The 22335-nt window shown below is 41.5% G+C and overlaps 1 protein-coding gene across 5 annotated transcripts in view; it reads right to left on the reverse strand.

Annotated features, from left to right (window-relative positions):
- The window catches only part of ULK4 (unc-51 like kinase 4), a 708846-nt gene that overhangs the window by 366945 nt on the left and 319566 nt on the right, over positions 1-22335 (reverse strand). For all 5 annotated transcript variants that reach the window (XM_044293413.1, XM_044293414.1, XM_044293410.1 and 2 more), the window contains exons 30-31: positions 12944-13036; positions 12250-12298 (exon numbers count right to left, since the gene is read on the reverse strand). In XM_044293413.1, the coding sequence (XP_044149348.1) occupies positions 12250-12298; positions 12944-13036 (142 nt within the window). The remainder of the gene's footprint in view (positions 1-12249; positions 12299-12943; positions 13037-22335) is intronic.

Below are 22335 nucleotides of genomic sequence, written 5' to 3' on the forward strand. Positions count from 1 at the left end.
CAAACCATCCATATACCACTTCAATGTTTCTTGACCAGATTAAGTTACTGTAAACTTGTGTACACAAAGTCATACATAATAACGCACTGATTTACAGTCAATAGTATGCAGGGGTTGCAAATGATAACCACATAGAAGAATACATATGCACATCTTGATTTAATGGAACTATCGAAAGATTTAATTCCGTCAAACGTAGCAGCATGACCGCTTGACCTTCCATATATTACCCACGAATACATAAAAGTACTTTTATAATGAGGACAATCTGAAGTTCCTTCCTCTAGTCACACATTTTAACATAAAAATAATCTTAAAAATAAATGGATGGTGCTGAAGATTTTGCTCTTTGAAAAAAATGCCTAGTAGGTGCAATAAAAGTTTGGAGAAAAACACAATAAATCATTGTCCCGTTCTAGAAAACACATACATTAAAAACTAATAGCACAAAATTCAATATTATATATGCATTGAAATACAGTTTACAAATGATGCCTTAAAGAGCAGAAAAGTTCAGAGATGCTAATCATTAACTTGAGATTTAAGTAGTAAAATCCATCATCTTTTATAGGACATTTTATATATGCAATAACCTGGATTCAGCTACCTTGAAGGGCTTTCTTTGACAAACAAAACTTTTACAGCATACATAAATTGGATTTTTTGTGCCCGTCTCTTTTCCAGATTTAAATTATTCTAAAAGAATATCACATTAGAGCTGCATTTCTGTCTTGTGCTACAGAATACCAGTAAAGTCAATTGCATCCAGTGCTAAAGAAGGCCTGCTTAAGCAAAGGTAAAGAGAAATGTATACATAAGAAAGGGCACTTACATATAGGGTTGTTTTGGGTATCAATTTTTTTTTTAAACCCAATACATTTGCCTGGTATCGACCTCGATACCAGGATTTGCCTTTTTACGATACTAGGCTTCGCTATTGCGCAGTCTAGTATCAGAGAACAAGGAGCGCGCTGATCTCAGCGCGCTCTGTGTTCCCTCAGCAGCACAAGGGAGACGGAAGCAGTCTCTCCCTCCCCCTGTGCCGCTGCCACCAATGAGGAGAGAGGGGCGGGTGCACTGCACCACCAATGAAAGTAAACGTTAAATACAAATCCAGGAGACGGGGAGCTGCGATCAGCGGCAGTTAACCCCTCAGGTGCCACACCCGCCTCCTGTATTAAATGTTAATTATAATATCATTGGTGGTGCAGTGCGCCCTCCCCTCTCCTCCCCAGTATTAAAATCATTTGTGGCGCAGCGCGCCCACTCACCTCAACCCCCCAGTATTAAAATCATTGATGGCACAGTGCGCCCCCTCCCCTCAACCCTCCCAGAATTAAAATCATTGGTGGCACAGTGCGCCCCACCAAGCTCTGATCGGTTACCATGGCAGCCAGGACGCTACTGAAGCCCTGGCTGCCGTAGTCCGCTCCCTGCTGCTGTGTGTACAATGCACAGGGCAGCAGGGAAAGTGTTAAGTCCTATTCACCCTGATAGAGTTCTATTAGGGAAAATAGGACAAAAGATTAAAAGATCCCAGGTTCTGGCCCCTAAGGGGGAAAATAGTTATAAAAAAAAAGTAAAAAAATACAAACATCAAAATATTAAGTATAAAATCACCCCCTTTCCCAATTTTACATATAAAATATATAAACAATAAATAAACATATTACATATTGCCACGTCTGAAAAGTCCAAACTATAAATATATTTTAAAAAGTCCTATGCGGTGAGCGCTGTAACAGAAAAAAAAAAAAACTGCGCGATTCGCCATTTTTTGTATTCACCTTGTCCCCCCAAAAAATAGGATCGGACTGTTCTATTATGGGTCGGACGTTCCATAAAATGCGTAATGCATTCGGCTTTTTTTGGTGTTTTATTTTTTTCGTGTGGTATCAAATGGTATCGAGTATCGAAACCGAATCAAAATTTTGTTATCGAAACAACCCTACTTACATAACCTATAAATATTTGGTAGATGGATAAAGTTTGCTGTACCAGGGCTATAGGGTGGCTGCTTCAGGAAGGGTAAGGCCAGTTTTAGACAAGCGTGTGGGAGAGCGAATTCCCGTAGTGAACTCCGCTCCTCCTGACCGGACTGCATGGTATTATAATGATTTAGAAAGGCTGTGTGTCTCAGCCCGACCTCAACTGTAATGATTTGTATTGACATAATGCCATTGGTACAAATCATTACAGCTTACATCGGACAGAGACCATGTGGTCTGGTCAAAGGAGCAGAGTTTGCTAAAGGAATTCATGCTCTCACATGCTAGTCTGAAAGGAAAAATGTATACATGAGAAAGGGAGCTTACATACCCTATAAATGTTTTGTTGATGGACCTCAAATGTACAAAAATGCAATGACAGTCTTGATAGAGATTCATACATGTATTTGCATTTTTGATACTTTTGGGGTAAAAATACACACATAGACAGAGGTACCTGTATTAACCAACTGCAATATAAAAAAATACATCAAGTGGCCACAAAAATTTGCATAGTTGGCACACAAATAAGTGAATTGAACAGTTCTGATATTTTACATAGTTGTTAAGGTTGGAAAAAGACAAAAGTCAGTCAAGTCCAACCTGTAAGGCTACTTTCACACTTGTGTCTGGTGCGTATCCGTCATGGATCTGCAAAAACGCATCCGTTCAGATAATACAACCGCATGCATCTGTTCATAAAAGATCCGTTTGTATTATGTTTAACATAGCCAAAACGGTTCCGTCTTGATTACCATTGAAAGTCAATGGAGGACGGATCTGTTTTCTATTGTGCCATATTGTGTCAGTGAAGACGGATCCGTCCCCATTGACTTACATTGTGTGTCAGGACGGATCCATTTGGCTCAGTTTCGTCAGACGGACACCAAAAGGCTGCAAGCCTATAAAGCGGAATGGAGGCTTATGCATTCAGAATGCATTAAGGGCAAAACTGATCCGTTTTGGATCTCACAAACGGAAACCAAAACGCCAGTGTGAAAGTAGCCTAATCCTGCTATATTAAAGTTGTGTTGGAACCGCGCTGCTCTCCCTTCTAAACCGGCCTCTTTCTTTGGTGCAAGCAACCAAGTAATAAGACACAGGATAACGATACTCCCGTCGTTTGTTCCAAGAACCTGCAAAGGATTCTCTATAGGGTATCTAGGATCACAAAATAGTGTAATATCTCCGATGCATTTAAATAACAAGGTTTTATTATACTCACAAACATATTAAAATTGCCAGCATATCATAAAATAGGTTTGCATCCATGCCAACCTACTTTATTGTTGCCCTGTGCCCTGGATCAATGTCCATCTTCCTTTTAAAAAGGGGTTGGGTCAAAGGGACAGGGTGTGTAGAACAAGATTTCTATACATTGTCATAAGCCTCAATATTATTTTGAAATAAAAAGTAATCTAAACATTTCTTGAAGCCATCTCCTGTATTTGCTGTGACCAGCTCCTGTGGCAGGCTATTCCAGAGATTCACAGACCTTACTGTAAAGAATGCTTGTCACTTCTTATGACTGAATCTTTTTTTTTCTCCAGGCATAGGGAGTGGCCACTTGTTTTTTGAGGGGGTTTAACACAGAATAGCTTCCCTTGATATTTTTTGTATGGTCTGTTTATATATTTGTATAGGTTAATCATAACCCCCTTTTTTCAAGGCTAAACAAATTCAAAAACAAGTTCATTGCTCATAACTAAGATCGTCCAGGCCCTTTAAGAGTTTAGTTGCTCTCTTCTGTACTTTTTATAACTCCAGGGTATCCTTTTTATGGACTGGTGCCCAGAACTGAACTAATCGCAATATTACATCCCTGTCCCCGCAAGTCCATACCACTTTTAATACAAGACAAAATTCTGCTGACCTTCGAGGCAGCTGACTGGCATTGCATGTTGTTATTAGGGTTATGTTATGTAAGTCTATGTTCTACTGATACACCCAGATCCTTCTCAATAAGTGACTCCCCCAGTTTTACTCCCCCTAGGACATATGCTGCATGCAGATTATCTGCCCCTGGGTTCATAACTGCAAAGTTTAATTGAAAAGTGACAATATCCCTTTAGGTAAAAGATGTATAATTACTAAATTGCACATATGGTTTTATCTTTGGATTTAATAATATGGGATAATTTTTCAAATATTTCAAGAAACATTTCTTTACCCCTTTGCCATTCTGGCAGTCATACATACTTGCAATAAGGTCAGCAGACTGTCATACTGCTGTAGCAGCACTGCACATGATCACTATATACTGTATAATGCACCAGAGAAGCTGTTAACACGGCTGCAGTAGGTGCATCACCATCAAATATTAATGGTTAGCACTGGTGCCTTGCAGCGCTGGTGTCCTACGTTCGAACCCATCTGAATGGAGTGTGGTAAAGTGTATGGAAAAGTCCTGGAAGGGGGTGTATATCTCACCCAGGTTCCTCAACTGGATGAGGCATGTAAAACCCAGAAAAACTAAAGTGGTTTCAGCAAGGTGTAGGTTGCTGAGTTTTGTTAAAAGTTCAAGGTCTGGATTTTATTTGGACTGGGAAGATAGGTTTAGTAGTGGAACCTCCCCAGTCAACCCCCATTCCAGGGCAAGTTTTTACCTAGCCTGAGGGATCCCCAGGTGTAGCCAGTTTGGATAGTTAGGGGAAAAATAAATGCACATCCCAGGCTGGCAGTCAGAGAGAGTTATGCCTGGAAAAGTCTAGGAAGCTGGCTGCCTTGCTGGCTAGAGACACCAGATTCTCTGTGTGTGACCTGCGCTCAATAGGCGAGCTAGAAACTAATCTGTATTAGTTAGAGGCCAGACTGGCAGGAGTTTATTTTGTTTGATTTAGGTTTTGTGGTGCTGGACCTTCACCATACCTAGTGAATTATAACTGGGTCTGCCTGTAAATTGCCAGAGTGTCATAAAATAAAGCATCAATTTGGACTTTAATCCTGTTGTCTGCAAAGGAATCTGTCACTGCCATCCTGCTAGAGAGAGCAATCCCTTACAGGAGTTTGTATGTTTTCTCTGTGTTTGCATGGGTTTCTACTAGTTACACTGCTTTCCTTCCACATTCCAAAGACATACTGATAGAGAATTGAGATTGTGAACTCTAATGTGGACAGCAAGTTAAGATAATGTCTGTACAGCTCTGTGGATAATGCTGGTGCTATATAAGCAAGTGAAATACAGAAATAACTGGTGTCTTTCACTGAGTATTGAACATGCTGCAACCTGGGCAATTTTCATACTTTCTGCAAACACAAATATAAACCTAAATTATAAAACAAAATACTACTAGACATATAAACATCATACTAGACAATTTAAAAGCGTCACCATGAACTTTGCAATCACGGGCACTTTGATACAATTTTGCATGAATCTGTAGATTTTGTAAAAAACACATAATTAATGCTTATGGCTAAAAACCTGATCCAAATAGAGCCATAGATGCACCACGGCTCCTAAAAATGAAAGTTTGGGACATGCAGACATTATGCATATTTCTACAAGAGAGATCTTCAAATATTCATGGCTTAGGCTACTTTCACACTAGCGCTTGATCGGATCCGTTCTGAACAGATCCGATCATATTAATGCAGACGGAGGCTCCGTTCAGTACGGATCCGTCTGCATTAATAACTTAGAAAAATTTCTAAGTGCGCAAGATGCCTGAGCGGATCCGTTCAGACCTTCAATGTAAAGTCAATGGGGGACGGATACGCTTGAAGATTGAGCCATATGGTGTCATCTTCAAGCGGATCCGTTCCCATTGACTTACATTGTAAGTCTGAACGGATCCGCTCGCCTCCGCACGGCCAGGCGGACAGCTGAACGCTGCAAGCAGCGTTCAGCTGTCCGCCTGGCCGTGCGGAGGCGAGCGGAGCGGAGGCTGAACACCGCCAGACTGATGCAGTCTGAGCGGATCCTCTCCATTCAGACTGCATCAGGGCTGGACGGAGGCGTTCGGGTCCGCTCGTGAGCTCCTTCAAACGGAGCTCACGAGCGGACCGACGAACGCTAGTGTGAAAGTAGCCTTAACAAAATTGACAAATAACTACTGAGAGCCAGATGCTGGTAAACATTTGAGTCACAGAGATGACAACTGATCATCTTCTCACCCCATAGTAGAAAAAAAAAAAAGCCCCCCCAATGTGATAATCAGATTGCACATGTCCTCCCTGATAGGTAGAAGGGGCGATAACATGAAAAAAGGTTTTTGTTTCCCCCTCCCTCAGGGTCACTGGAAGCTGTACAGGTGGGGAGAGGACAGTAACAGGCTGTGACTTTTGTACTCATATCATTTGCATCCCCCTCCTCTTGCCCCTTATATTTTCTCTCTGAATATCATTTAAAGTCATAATGTATTACATACATCTTTGGCAAGGAAATGTGTGATAAAGGAAATAACATTAAATACCAACAGTATGCTTGGGATAAGTCATATTAACAAAAAGTATCCACAATAGGATACCATGATCATCAGAAAGGAGGGGTCATAGCTTTAGATGGCACATTGTGGCACTTTCAACTGAGGTTCTACCTTCACAGTTGTTGTTATACCTGATACAGAAGATCAGTTATATTCACTAGGAAAGTCACCTACAAATCACTTGGTCTTTTATACAGATAAGTGATCAAGAAATATCACATTGTGCAAAATGTCCCTAATGTCTAGGATGGGAAAGAAATGCTTCAAGGACCACATCAGCCCTATGGACTTCAGGTTGTGCCCATCTGGTCTACAGTATCCTATAAGTGTTTGGGTATAAAATATAAAGCATACAAATCTCAGTGTGTTGGAAGTTCTTTTTCACACCCCTGCATCATCTCCACCGAGGGCAGGATATGATGGAATAAAGCAATAAAAGGACAAGTAGAACAGAGATTTTCTTCATGGCTGAGAAGGTGAAATGATTAATAAACATTACAGTAGATGACAGCCCAGAAAAAAAATTACATGTTTTCCAGTCACACATTATGTGGAAATTTAAAGCTTAACAGCCTTAATGTCTTAGACAAGCGACATCATTCTAGCTAACTATTCTTTACAGCTTCAGTTTAAAGCATTTATTTTGAAAAAGTGCCACTATTAATTCTGGGGCAATACAGCTTCCTTAAAATGAAGAAAATGCATGCCCTACCATATAAATCTGGGCTTTAGAGGATTCTAAAGCAATGCTCCATTTCCAAACTTTTCTTATTTTATGTACAGGTAAAGCAAATGTCACTTTTCCAGTTTTTACTTCTGAATCTCTGCTCCTACTCTGGACAGGTCATCACCATGACTGTAATTCATCTTTGCCGATAAGTGTACAAAATACACAGGTGTTTTATTGTTCAGGTTATTTTACATTCAGCTAGAGTAGGCAGCATTATCTCCATGCTATGCATGAATACCTACAGTAATTACAGTATTAAAGCTGCTACAGGTATAATCCTGGTTTACAAAAAAGCTCTTTCCTAAAACTAGGTCTGAATCTCTGGTGTCACATCCCAAGGGCAGAGAACTGTTCAATTCCTCAGCAAAGTTACTTTGATGTGCAATGATTTAGAGCTTTATGTAACAAGACCGGTAAAGTTTATTTTATCAGTACTTCTAAAAAAAACACAGGAGTATATTTATGGTAGAGGGTTTTTAATCCTCAATACATTTACGCAGTCTTATGGGTTTCAGAAATCACAAATTAAAGGTTTACCTTTGATGAACCTACAAATAAAAGGCCATCTAATTCAGCACATAAAGAGGATTCATTGTTTAAAGTGTAAGTGATGTTTCAGATTACTTTTCTGAATAAATGGTTTTGTGTATATGAAAAATAATACTATATCTATGACTTGTATCTAGCATTTATCAACAGTTTTCTCCTTAACAGGCTCCATCTCGAATTATATATTTTCCCTAAACTCAGCTGTATAATAGGTGGAGAATAGCTGCTATGATGCCTCCCATACACAGCACTCACAGAGAAGAAAAGATCCTGCTCTTCTGTCTTTATATACAGTTGCAAGAAAAAGTATGTGAACCCTTTGGAATGATATGGATTTCTGCACAAATTGGTCATAAAATGTGATCTGATCTTCATCTAAGTCACAACAATAGACAATCACAGTCTGCTTAAACTAATAACACACAAAGAATTAAATGTTACCATGTTTTTATTAAACACACCATGTAAACATTCACAAAGCAGGTGGAAAAAGTATGTGAACCCCTTGACTAATGACATCTCCAAGATCTAATTGGAGTGAGGTGTCAGCCAACTGGAGCACAATCAATAAGATGAGATTGGAGGTGTTGGTTACAGCTGCCCTGCCCTATAAAAAAAAACACACACCAGTTCTGGGTTTGCTTTTCACAAGAAGCATTGCCTGATGTGAATGATGCCTCGCACAAAAGAGCAGTCAGAAGACCTAAGATTAAGAATTGTTGACTTGCATAAAGCTGGAAAGGGTTATAAAAGCATCTCCAAAAGCCTTGCTGTCCACGGTAAGACAAATTGTCTATAAATGGAGAAAGTTCAGCACTGCTGCTACTCTCTCTAGGAGTGGCCGTCCTGTAAAGATGACTGCAAAAGCACAGCGCACACTGCTGAATGAGGTGAAGAAGAATCCTAGGTGTCAGCTAAAGACTTACAAAAGTCTCTGGCATATGCCAACATCCCTTTTAGCGAATCTATGATACGTACAACACTAAACCAGAATGGATTTTATGGGAGGATACCATAGAGGAAGCCACTGCTGTAAAAAAAACAACATTGCTGCACGTTTACAGTTTGCACAAGAACACCTGGATGTTCCACAGCAGTACTGGCAAAATATTCTATGGACAGATGAAACCAAAGTTGAGTTGTTTGGAAGAAACACACAACACTATGGGCCAGATTTATCATGACTCTGACAGCTCACTCCACTTTCACATATGGCTAAAGTCAGTTTTAGCCAAGTCAGATTTATGATCGGCCCTTTAAGACTGTAATAAATGTGGTTTGACGCTAGCAGTTTATTCATCAGTAAGCAGCTTTACAAAAGTCGCACATCTTTATGAAAAAGTCGCACATTTTTATGAAAAAGTCGCATGTTCTATTAAAAAGTCTCATAAGATAAGCATGGTTCTCACTGGAGTGAAATTGCGACTTTTTAAATAGTCTCAATAGTAAATCTGTCTAGAGATTCATTTACATAAGAAAACACGCCCACTTTCAGAAAACTTAGGCACAGCACACCAACATCAAAACCTCATCCCAACTGTGAAGTATGGTGGTGGGGGCATCATGGTTTTGGGCTGCTTTGCTGCATCAGGGCCTGGCCGGGTAGCTATCATCGAAGGTAAAATGAATTCCCAAGTTTATCAAGACATTTTGCAGGAGAACTTAAGGCCATCTGTCCACCAACTGAAGCTCAACAGAAGATGCAACAAGACAACGACCCAAAGCATAGAAGTAAATCAACAACAGAATGGCTTAAACAGAAGAACATACGCCTTCTGAAGTGGCCCAGTCCTGACCTCAACCCGATTGAGATGTTGTGGCATGACCTCAAGAAAGCGATTCACACCAGACATCCCAAGAATATTGCTGGACTGAAACAGTTCGTTAAAGAGAAATGGTCAAGAATTACTCCCGACCGTTGTGCACATCTGATCTACAACTACAGGAAACATTTGTTTGAAGTTATTGCTGCCAAAGGAGGTTCAACAAGTTATTAAATCCAAGGGTTCATGTACTTTTTCCACCTGCACTGTGAATGTTTACATGATGTGTTCAATAAAAACATGGTAACATGTAATTCTGTGTGTGTTATTAGTTTAAGCAGACTGTGATTGTCTATTGTTGTGACTTAGATGAAGATCAGATCACATTTTATGACCAATTTGTGCAGAAATCCATATCATTCCAAAGGGTTCACATACTTTTTCTTGCAACTGTAGCACCATCAGAAGCAGCAGCATGGAGGAAATTATACATTAGTAATGAATAGTGCCAGCTGTGAATCCAGCACTAGTGTAAGAAATCAGAACAACTGCTATAAGACACAGTAGCATTTAGGGGGGCTGTGTTCCCCTCTCTCTCTCACTTATGCTGCTCCCTATTCCTCACCCTCCCCTCTCCATAGTCTTCTAATGGGCAACAGCTGTAATCTGATCCTTCAGAGAGCTGTCAGTCTTTACTGCTGCCTCTCTGAAGACAGATTTTACCAATAAACTGAGCGTGAATGATCAGGATTATGTTTGGAGAAAGAGGGATTTTCTGTAATAAGATATATTACAAAGTTTCATATCTCTGCTTGTTGATTTATGGCACAACATGCAAATGATGCTTACATTTTAATGCAAACCAAAGCAACACTGTAAATCCATATTGTAACAATTGCTGATTATGTGATAATCACACAGATCCAGAGCCCATTACAAGACAAAACGCTCATAAGTGTGCTGTCTTTTCACACTAGACAATGAAGGTTTCCTTTCAGAGTTCCCAAGCAGAGATATTAGAAACCACCAGCAGTCTCCCCGCTTTGTTAGTGTTGTTGGAAAACTAGAGGATCGATTTTGCATGTCTTTGGGGAGTGTCCCGTGCTAGCCGGCTTTTGGTATGAGGTATGGCGCATCATGTCCAATTTACTTCTCACGCTCTTAAGACACCTGCAATCTTCCTGCTCCATCATAGCGAGATTCCCTCATCTACGTATAGAAAGTCGGTGGTGCGACATATGGTTAACGCCGCAAGAGCTTGTATCCCTTGTATGTGGAAACAAACATCTGCTCCCACAATAGCAATGTGGATTAACAAAATTCAGGAGGTCATGAGAATGGAGGACCTAACAACATCTATGAGAGGTACATATACCAAATTCTATAAAATATGGCGACACTGGATCGTGTTTCAAAGCTCTCAGGAATATAAACTGCTGTTGACCACATAGTTAGGATACAGAATTTCAAATAGGAACAACTCCCCCTACTTTTTTCCCCCCTCATTTTCTCTTTGCCCTCCTCCCCCCTCAGCTTCCATATTTCCTACTCTCCATGTTTTCGTTTGAGAACGTCTTTTTGTATTTCGAACATTAGATACTGTCACTGATTGTCTGTGCCTTTTGCCTGATTATTGGGCTCAGATGTTTACCTGTAAAACATACTTAACATGGTCGTTGGGCTGAGGCCCATTCATGACATTTTTGTCTTCTATATTGTGATACTGAAAATCTAAAGAATTTACAAAAAAAATAAACTGCCAAAAATTGATACACAAAGTATATTAGACAATTAGATAAATTATGTAATACACTAAATAAGTGTACCCGCTAAAACCAGAATGCACTTATGTATTAGAGGTTGCAGCTCCCAAATATATCCTTAAAGGGAATCTGCCACCAGCGACCTCCCTATGGAACGGTTTGCATAGACACACAGATGTGGTTCACCAGATTAAAACACTATTTTGCTTTTGTTTTTCTGAGGCTCCATTCCCGACTTATAATACTCTTTCTTAATATGCAAATCAGGCCTTTGGTGCAATCAGGCTGTCACCATTGCTCTTTTTGTGCCCAAGCACCACTATTTTCGGTGGCCAGTGCCTCGCTCCCTGTTTTACCACTGCTTGGCCCTATTAATCAAAGCAGCGAGGGAGCGGAGCTTAAGTGCAACAAGAGCAATGGTGACACCCTCCCTACACCAAAGGTCTAATGTGCATATTGCATATCTCAGGAACAGAGCCTCAGATTAACAAAAGAAAAACAGAGTTTTAATCAGGTGAACCACAGCTATGTGTCTACGCAAACAGTTTATGGGCTCATGCACACAAATTTTTTGGGCGGACCATATATGGAACCATTCATTTCAATGGGTCCGCAGTTACTCTGTGTGCATTCTGTTTCCGTACGTCCATTCTGCAAAAAAATAGAACATGTCCTATTATTGTCTGCATTACAGACAAGGATTGTTCTATTAGGGGCCAGATGTTCCGGTTGTTTTGCGGACCGCAAAATACATACGTTCATGTGCATGAGTTCTAATCGTGAGGTCACTGGTGATTCGGGGCCACTATCATTAATACAGAGGTCCCAAGCCGCCAAATTCTTCTCACCCCTGCAAGTTATTGCTTCTTAAAAAAGCTACATGGAAATTCTGGAAAAAGCTGAAATCAAACTGCAGTTACACACAATGGAAGCTTCTTGAGGTCAAGAATACATGTAATAGGGCCTCCTGTCACTCTCAACTAGAATAATGCCCTCATTATACTAAATCCAAGTCAAAATTATTCTTACCAAAATCACTTGGAAAAGTACAGGAACAAGGTTGCTCTCTTCAATGTCCCTTTCAGAAATGAAAGAACAACAGGAAATGACTACATTATACTGAGTTAAGTACAATCACAGTTTCTTAGTTCAGGTAAGGCCAAGTAGTTTCTATTCACACTCCATAAGGGAAGATCTACTAACACAATTAATCACAGAGAAGAACATTTATACTTTGCATCTAAGACTTGTGCAGGTCAACGGGTTTTCATTACAGGAGAAGCTAAGTTTAATTTCCTATACAGTTCATTATGGATTTTTTTCACCGTGCAGCATAGTAACCTAAGGAACCTGCATGTGGCTGAAAGAATGGCTGCTACATTACAAAAAGGTTTTTAAAGAAAATCCTAACAGGGAGACATTACTGAGGAAGATTGAGTATAGGACTGGTTGTTGTGTGAATCATCTGTTCCACGATTTGTAGGCTCATTTTACTGTAGCAACTCCTTACTTACTTTAATAAAACTTTGACATGTGGGGGTTTAACCTCTGGAACCCGCACAATAATAGGAAGAATTGGCCAAACGTGAGGAACCACTTTCCATAGGACTGAATGGTGCTCCCATTTTCTGTGATTTGTATTTTGGAAGAACCAGGTCTTGTCGGTGAATGTTAGATACCATAATAGCAAAAATGCGCTTAGTTTATGTAAATGAATACTTACCTGATGAAAATTGGACTGTACTCAGTCAAAGCCACCAACAACTTTAATCCATACACAGGTACAGGATCAGGTTCCAGAATAATTCTGTCATACCTGCAACAACAGAAATAATCAGCCCTTTCCATTTAATATTACTTGATAACAATACATAACCAATAAAATGAATGTCACCTCCAACTACAACCAACTGCTTCTTTGAACCAATGCACATAAAGCTGCACATGAGCTTTGCAGGTATTGAATTAGTACAAGTCTGCCACGAAGAGGAGACAAGCAGCGCCTACTCCTACAAAAGGAGGCTAGATGGATAGTCCGGACTGCAGCTACGGGCCCTTTAGGTTTAAATGAAAGGAATGATGTGAGTGAGAGTATAATGCCGACAACATGTATGAGCTCTAACGGTATGTGTCATTTTGAGTTATTTTGTTTTAATAAGTAAAATAGCGTATGGGGTTGCTGTAGAAACTGTATGAAATGACGCTTAAAAGGTGCGAGTGTCTGCGCGGTGAGGTCAGTGGCTCAAAGAGGCGCGTAAGCGTGAAACGGCCGTCGCCACTTTGCATTCTGTGTAGAGGCAAGAGTCCGCCCCAGCCCTATTTTTATTGTATCCGGTTGGAAGAATAAAAGGCGTTTTTTACTACAGTGGTGAGTGCCGTCTTTCTGTTTATCTACTTGTGTTATTCCAATGCACATAAAGAAAATGTCCTGACAATGCCTATCATAGCATTTCTTTTGTCTACAGATCCAATGCAGGTCTATATGTCTCTAAGGCTGCAGACAAAGCCTGTAAAGTCTTCTATAGCAGCTATACTTCCTTCCATCTGTTATAAATGTTATGGGTATTCCAGCCTGGAAGTATTGATGACCTATCCTCTGGATAGGTCATGAATATCAGATCAATGGGGTCCAACACACAGCATCCCCATAGATCAGCTGTTCTGGCAGTGCCAGAAACGAAACAGAAGATGGACCTGGAAGCAGATGGGTCCGATCCCCGAGAAGTGCCCATGCCAGCAACTACAGTTCATGTCCCACTTACTTAACCTCCTCCCGTCACACTAACGCCGAAAGGCGTCAATGCTGCGGCGCTCCCAGGTCACACTAACGCCGATTGGCGTCATCTCGCGTGAGCCGAGATTTCCTGTGAACGCGCGCTCACAGGAGCGCACGTTCACAGGATTGCGCAGTTCACAAGTTCATCTGCAGCCTGCCGGCCGCGATCATTGGCTGGCAGGCTGTAGATTTTTTAATCGTCCAATGAAATGGTTATGTCAGACGCTATTTTGAAAATAGCGTCTGATATAACTCCTGCCTGGTCCTCTGGTGGTCCCTTTTGCTTGGATCGACCACCAGAGGATACAGGCAGCTCAGTAAGTAGCACCAAACACCACACTACACATTAGATATTACCCTGTCATTTATTTAACCCCTTATTTAGCTCCTGATCACCCATATTAGACACCCTGATCACCCCCTTATCCACCCCCCTGTCATTGATCACCCCCCCTGTTAGGGTCCCTTATCACCGCCAGGTAGTTAGCTACTTGTTAGGTAGTTAGCGCCCTCCGCACCGCACCGCAGTCACCGATTAGTCGCTGATTAGCGTCATCGCTGTCGCTAATCAGCACTAGTACTATATAGTATCTGTAAGTGATCAATACTGATCGCAATCAGATCTATATAAGTACATTAGGGTCACCTTAGGTTCTACAAAAAACGCAGTGTTCGCCCGATCAGGCCTGATCTTGTGCGCACACTTGCGTTCAGTCCGCCCCACCGCAGTGACAGAATATTTTTTTTTCTGATCACTGCAAAAACCGTAAAATCGCTGCGCCGCTATAAAAGATCACTTTTGAGCTTTTTGGATCTTTATTAGCGATCGCAGCTTTACTTCGCAAGCACTCCTTTTTACTAAGCAGGTTTGCTCTTTTTCCTGGGTAGTCTCAGAGGAATACCCCCTAAATTTAGTGAACCCAAAATGTCAAACAAGGGGTATTCCGCTGAAGAGGCCTACAGGATTCTGACCGTGATGGATGAAAGCGATGGGGACGCCTTATCCGCTGAATCCAGTGGTTCAGAATATGAACCTGTAGACAGCAGTGGCACTCTAACGGCTAGTGAGGATGACGAGGTAGAGGTCCCTGCTACGGCCAGACGTACCCGATCCCATGTAAGAGTTCTGCCTACCCTGCATGATGATCCTCATTTGCAGCAGAGTGGTGCTAGCGCTGATCTTGTTTATGGTGCGGCATACACCAGCAGCGCAGCACAGCCTGGACCTTCTACCAGCACTGCCGTAGTCCCTGGTGAAGTGGCGAGCACCAGAAGGGCAGTTCCAGCTGGTACGGTGGCACGTGCAATAACTCCCCCGTCACAGCCACCGCGTTCACAGGTCCGTAGAACCCTTAGTCTCCCAGAGGTGCTGGCAAATCCTAATTGGCAATCCCCTGATTCCGCCGCACCCGTATTGCCCCCTTTCACCGCCCAGTCTGGAGTTCGCGTGGAGACGGCTCATTTAGGATCGGCCCTTCAGTTTTTTGAGCTGTTCTTCACCGCGGATCTCTATGACCTAGTTGTGGCTGAAACCAACCGCTACGCCACACAGTTTATTACCGCCAATCCGGAAAGCTACTATGCCCAGCCTTTCCGGTGGAAACCAGTCACTGTTTCCGAGTTTAAATTTTTTTGGGCCTTATCCTCAGCATGGGTCTAACAAAAAAAAATGTATTGCGGTCATATTGGTCTAAAGACCCAATACATTTCATGCCCATGTTCTCTGCTGCAATGTCTAGGGCACGTTTTGAGGTCATCATGTGCTTTATGCATTTCGCGGACAATAGCACCTGTCATCCAAGAGGCCACCCTGCTTATGACCGGCTCCACAAAATTCGGCCCCTCATAGACCATTTGTCATCCAGATTTGCAGATGCGTATACCCCTAATCAAAACATCTGCATAGACGAGTCCCTAGTACATTTTACCGGGCGCCTTGGCATAAAACAGTACATCCCCAGCAAGCGCGCCCGGTATGGGGTCAAACTGTATAAGCTCTGTGAAAGGGCCACAGGCTATACATATCGTTTTAGGGTCTATGAGGGAAAAGACTCAAAACTGGAGCCGGTCGGATGTCCTGACTACCTGGGGAGCAGTGGCAAGATTGTCTGGGACTTGGTGTCACCCTTATTCCACAAGGGGTACCACTTATACGTGGACAATTTTTACTCAAGCGTGGCCCTCTTTCGGCACTTACATATAGTCGGAATTCAATGCTGTGGTACCGCGCGACCTAGTCGCCGGGGCTTCCCCCAACGGCTCGTTAGTACCCGACTTGCACGGGGGGAGAGGGCTGCCTTGTGTGACCAAGAACTGCTCGCGGTGAAGTGGAGGGACAAGAGGGACGTTTACCTTCTGTCCACCATTCACGCAGACACGACTGTCCAAATTGAACGGGCAACTGGAGTCATTGTGAAACCCCTCTCTGTCCACGACTATAACCTTCACATGGGAGGGGTGGACTTCAATGACCAGATGTTGGCTCCCTATTTAGTTTCCCGCAGAACCAGACGCTGGTATAAGAAGGTGTCTGTTTATTTGATCCAATTGGCGATGTACAATAGTTTTGTTCTCTACAGTAAGGCTGGGAGAACAGGATCCTTCCTAAAATTCCAGGAAGAGATCATTTCGGAAATCCTGTATCCAGGAGGGTCCGTGCCCCAAGGCCCTGATGTAGTGAGCCGGCTACATGGCAGACACTTCCCGTCTGTCTATCCTGGTACCCCAACTCAACGTTCCACAAGAAAAAGATGTCGTGTCTGTAGCAGGGGTGGAATAAGGCGTGACACCACCTTTTTTTGTCCTGACTGTCCTGACCAGCCTGCCCTATGCATAGGGGAGTGTTTCCGCAAGTTCCACACTCAGGTACACTATTAGCATAGGGATTGCGTACACAGGACAGGCACACAGGGGTCTTAGGGCCCTTTCACACAGAGCTGCCACAAACCTCTCCTTTCACCTGGGACAAAGTGCATAATGCACTTCGCCACATGTTTGGGCGATTTGCGCTTTGCACATTGTCCCATGGGGAAGGAGAGGTTTGTCCAATAAAGGTAAAAAAAAAAAAAAAAAAAAAGAAAAAATCACCGGTAAGCAAAAAAGTTATTGTTCTGTTTCAAAAGTTTAGAAAAGTTAATGTTCTCTAAAGTTAATGTTAATAAAATTATTGCGTTGCGGCCTGGTTTTTTCTTTTTGTTTTTTTTACCTTCCAGGTGGACCAAGCGATCAAGCAGCTGCAGCACTGATGTGCATTCTGACAGAAGCATTGCGCTGCTGTCAGATTACACGCAAGTCGGTGTATGCGGCGCTGCAAGACGAGATTTCTACTCTGCAGTAACAGATACGTTTGCCGAAGCATACGAGCTGAGGAGGAGGCGGCGTTCCTATGCTTTGGCAAACACTTTGTATGTAAAAAAAAAATAATCCCGGCAATGATTTATTCATCCACATCGATTGATGCGAATGGAGAAATCTGGTTTGCCAGGGCATACGAGCTAAGTGGGTATGGATGTAGGGCGGAGCTCCTATGTCCTGGCAGACGCCTTTCCCCTCCTTTTTTTTTTTGGGCAGAGATTTTTTCATCCACATTGATCGATGCGAATGAAGAAATCTGTGCCGTTCATTTTTTTCTTTCAGCCCAGAGGCTGAACGGAGAAAAAAAATCTCATTACCTGTATGCTCAATATAAGGAGAGTAGCAGAAACTCCTAATGCTGGCCATACATGTAATGATTGCGGAGACCCTCAAATGCCAGGGCAGTACAAACACCCCACAAATGACCCCATTTTGGAAAGAAGACACCCCAAGGTATTTGCTGAGGGGCATATTGAGTCCATGAAAGATTTACATTTTTGTCCTAAGTTAGCGGAAAGTGACACTTTGTGAGAAAAAAAAAAAAAAAAAAAAATGTTTGCTAAATTATGCCCAAAAAAAATTTTCTATGAACTCGCCAGGCCCCTCATTGAATACCTTGGGGTGTCTTCTTTCCAAAGTGGGGTCACATGTGGGGTATTTATACTGCCCTGGCTTTTTAGGGGCCCTAAAGAGCCAGAAGAAGTCTGGGATCCAAATGTCTAAAAATGCCCTCCTAAAAGGAATTTGGGCCGCTTTGCGCATCTAGGCTGCAAAAAAGTGTCACACATGTGGTATCGCCGTACTCAGGAGAAGTTGGGGAATGTGTTTTGGGGTGTCATTTTACATATACCCATGCTGGGTGAGATAAATATCTTGGTCAAATGCCAACTTTGTATAAAACAAATGGGAAAAGTTGTCTTTTGCCAAGATATTTCTCTCACCCAGCATGGGTATATGTAAAATGACACCCCAAAACACATTCCCCAACTTCTCCTGAGTACGGCGATACCAGATGTGTGACACTTTTTTGCAGCCTAGGTGGGCAAAGGGGCACACATTCCAAAGATGCACCTTTCGGATTTCACCGGTCATTTTTTACAGATTTTGATTGCAAAGTACTTCTCACACATTTGGGCCCCTAAATTGCCAGGGCAGTATAACTACGCCACAAGTGACCCCATTTTGGAAAGAAGACACCCCAAGGTATTCTGTGAGGGGCATGGCGAGTTCCTAGAATTTTTTATTTTTTGTCGCAAGTTAGTGGAATATGAGACTTTGAAAGAAAAAAAAAAAAAAGAAAAAAAATCATCATTTTCCGCTAACTTGTGACAAAAAATAAAAAATTCTAGGAACTCGCCGTGCCCCTCACGGAATACCTTGGGGTGTCTTCTTTCCAAAATGGGGTCACTTGTGGCGTAGTTATGCTGCCCTGGCAATTTAGGGGCCCAAATGTGTGAGAAGTACTTTGCAATCAAAATGTGTAAAAAATGGCCTGCGAAATCCGAAAGGTGCACTTTGGAATATGTGCCCCTTTGCCCACCTTGGCTGCAAAAAAGTGTCACACATCTGGTATTGCCGTACTCAGGGGAAGTTGGGGAATGTGTTTTGGGGTGTCATTTTACATATACCCATGCTGGGTGAGAGAAATATCTTGGTCAAATGCCAACTTTGTATAAAAAAAATTGAAAAGTTGTCTTTTGCCAAGATATTTCTCTCACCCAGCATGGTTATATGTAAAATGACACCCCAAAACACATTCCCCAACTTCTCCTGAGTACGGTGATACCAGATGTGTGACACTTTTTTGCAGCCAAGGTGGGCAAAGGGGCACATATTCCAAAGTGCACCTTTCGGATTTCGCAGGCCATTTTTTACACATTTTGATTGCAAAGTACTTCTCACACATTTGGGCCCCTAAATTGCCAGGGCAGTATAACTACGCCACAAGTGACCCCATTTTGGAAAGAAGACACCCCAAGGTATTCCGTGAGGGGCATGGTGAGTTCCTAGAATGTTTTATTTTTTGTCGCAAGTTAGTGGAATATGAGACTTTGAAAGAAAAAAAAAAAAAGAAAAAAAATCATCATTTTCCGCTAACTTGTGACAAAAAATAAAAAATTCTAGGAACTCGCCGTGCCCCTCACGGAATACCTTGGGGTGTCTTCTTTCCAAAATGGGGTCACTTGTGGCGTAGTTATACTGCCCTGGCAATTTAGGGGCCCAAATGTGTGAGAAGAACTTTGCAATCAAAATGTGTAAAAAATGGCCTGTGAAATCCGAAAGATGCACTTTGGAATATGTGCCCCTTTGGCCACCTTGGCTGCAAAAAAGTGTCACACATCTGGTATCGCCGTACTCAGGAGAAGTTGGGGAATGTGTTTTGGGGTGTCATTTTACATATACCCATGCTGGGTGAGAGAAATATCTTGGTCAAATGCCAACTTTGTATAGAAAAATGGGAAAAGTTGTCTTTTGCCAAGATATTTCTCTCACCCAGCATGGGTATATGTAAAATGACACCCCAAAACACATTCCCCAACTTCTCCTGAGTACGGCGATACCAGATGTGTGACACTTTTTTGCAGCCTAGGTGGGCAAAGGGACCCACATTCCAAAGTGCACCTTTCGGATTTCACCGGTCATTTTTTACAGCTTTTGATTGCAAAGTACTTCTCACACATTTGGGCCCCTAAATTGCCAGGGCAGTATAACTACCCCACAAGTGACCCCATTTTGGAAATAAGACACCCCAAGGTATTCCGTGAGGGGCATGGCGAGTTCCTAGAATTTTTTATTTTTTGTCGCAAGTTAGTGGAATATGAGACATAGTAAGAAAAAAAAAATTAAAAAAAAATTCATCATTTTCTGCTAACTTGTGACAAAAAATAAAAAGTTCTATGAACTCACTATGCCCATCAGCGAGTACCTTAGGGTGTCTACTTTCCGAAATGGGGTCATTTGTGGGGTTTTTCTACTGTTTGGGCATTGTAGAACCTCAGGAAACATGACAGGTGCTCAGAAAGTCAGAGCTGCTTCAAAAAGCGGAAATTCACATTTTTGTACCATAGTTTGTAAACGCTATAACTTTGACCCAAACCATTTTTTTTTTTACCCAAACATTTTTTTTTTATCAAAGACATGTAGAACAATAAATTTAGTGAAAAATGGATATATGGATGTTGTTTTTTTTGCAAAATTTTACAACTGAAAGTGAAAAATGTCATTTTTTTGCAAAAAAATCGTTAAATTTCGATTAATAACAAAAAAAGTAAAAATGTCAGCAGCAATGAAATACCACCAAATGAAAGCTCTATTAGTGAGAAGAAAAGGAGGTAAAATTCATTTGGGTGGTAAGTTGCATGACCGAGCAATAAACCGCTAAAGTTGTGGAGTGCCGATTTGTAAAAAAGGGCCTGGTCACTAGGGGGGTATAAACCTGTGGTCCTTAAGTGGTTAAAGGGAACCTGTCACCAGTTTTATGGTGTCCTAACTAAGGGCAACCTAAATAAGTGGCTGATTGTCTTAGCAAAATGCTGGGTCACTTTCTTTAATTGACCCAGTCAATCTGCCAACATCTTGTATTGAAAAGCTCCAGCTGATAATCATGAGTCATAAATATTCATGAGCTCCTGACTCTCCCCGCCCACCTGCTGCTGAATGACAGTTTGTTTCCATAGGAATCAGCAGCAGGTGGGCAGGGGAGTGGCTATAGTTCTGAATTAAATATACGCCGGACTCAATGACATCACGCTGGACTCAAATCAGCTCATTAGCATGCGGCATCTTTGTGTGTACATTATGAGGTAACCATCTGTCACACCAGTAAGCGAATACATCTAAGGTACTTTTTAGTAGTTAATGATTGTATATAATTAGTTAGATTATAATCAAATATCCACATGACAGGTTCCCTTTAAACAGGAGCTGAGAAGGAGAAAATGTGGTTACTAGTGACGCCAGTTTTACACATTTTCTATAACTCTACTAAAAAGACAGTTCAACTACAGTGATAGCATGCATCAATTGCCCACCCCCGATGGGTAATGATGTAGCTTTCCAGTTAGCTGCATACAAATCCAAACAGACAAGTCCAAGGAACCAGACATTCTAATAAAAGGTTGATGCTTATTTAATTAATAAAATTAAAAAATAAAAAAAATGTCATGGTTTGGCCAGGCTGGGCCCTTTTATAGCCAAAACGAAAGCAAAAATAAACTCTACCAAAAAAGGCATAGTAAGTATACTGTATAGTATAGACTTGTAGGAAATCAGCTGTCAGACATATATAGGGAGATTTCATCAAGGCTGGTGTTCCTAAGCCAGTACTGATCTTCTCTGCACCTAATTAATCAAGAGGCAAATGCGTCTTAATAAATTAGGAGCATCAGAATAAATCTTCAAATCTTCACCAGCTAGGTTTTATACATTTAAGGAATTGTGATTTCTGTTATTATAGAAAATTATAACACAATACCCAATCCGATACAGCAAAATGACTTACAGTGGGGGTCGTCGGCTTCTTTGGTTTCATTTTAAAAGGGTAAACAGCAATGCACTCATGGTGACAGTGTGAATACCGCCTAAATAGGCTTTCTGGTTCATGTGCATGAAGCTTGATTACTGTATAGTGAAAAGTTGTCTACTTTTATAATTTTCAAAATGTCTGCCTGTTTGATGTCAGTGCAGTGAACAGTAAAGATCCGAATGTGAGTTTAATACATCAGCACAAATATGAACAATTTTCCTTGGGTTTTTGTCAATGAATTAAAATGTAGGGGTAATAGGTTCAAGGGACTTCCAAAAAGCAAAATACATATTTTAGCTGTGTGTAACACATATTGCAGCAGGGAGTACATGTAATTATAGTGAATAAGAATTAATACTGTACTTATTAGTAAGTATGATTGCAGTACTAGCACTACTAATACTACATCAGGTAGCATTACTTGTAGTAATATTTATACACTTCCATCAATTGAGCTACT

The sequence above is a fragment of the Bufo gargarizans genome, chromosome 5, assembly GCF_014858855.1.
Source record: "Bufo gargarizans isolate SCDJY-AF-19 chromosome 5, ASM1485885v1, whole genome shotgun sequence".
NCBI lineage: Eukaryota > Metazoa > Chordata > Amphibia > Anura > Bufonidae > Bufo > Bufo gargarizans.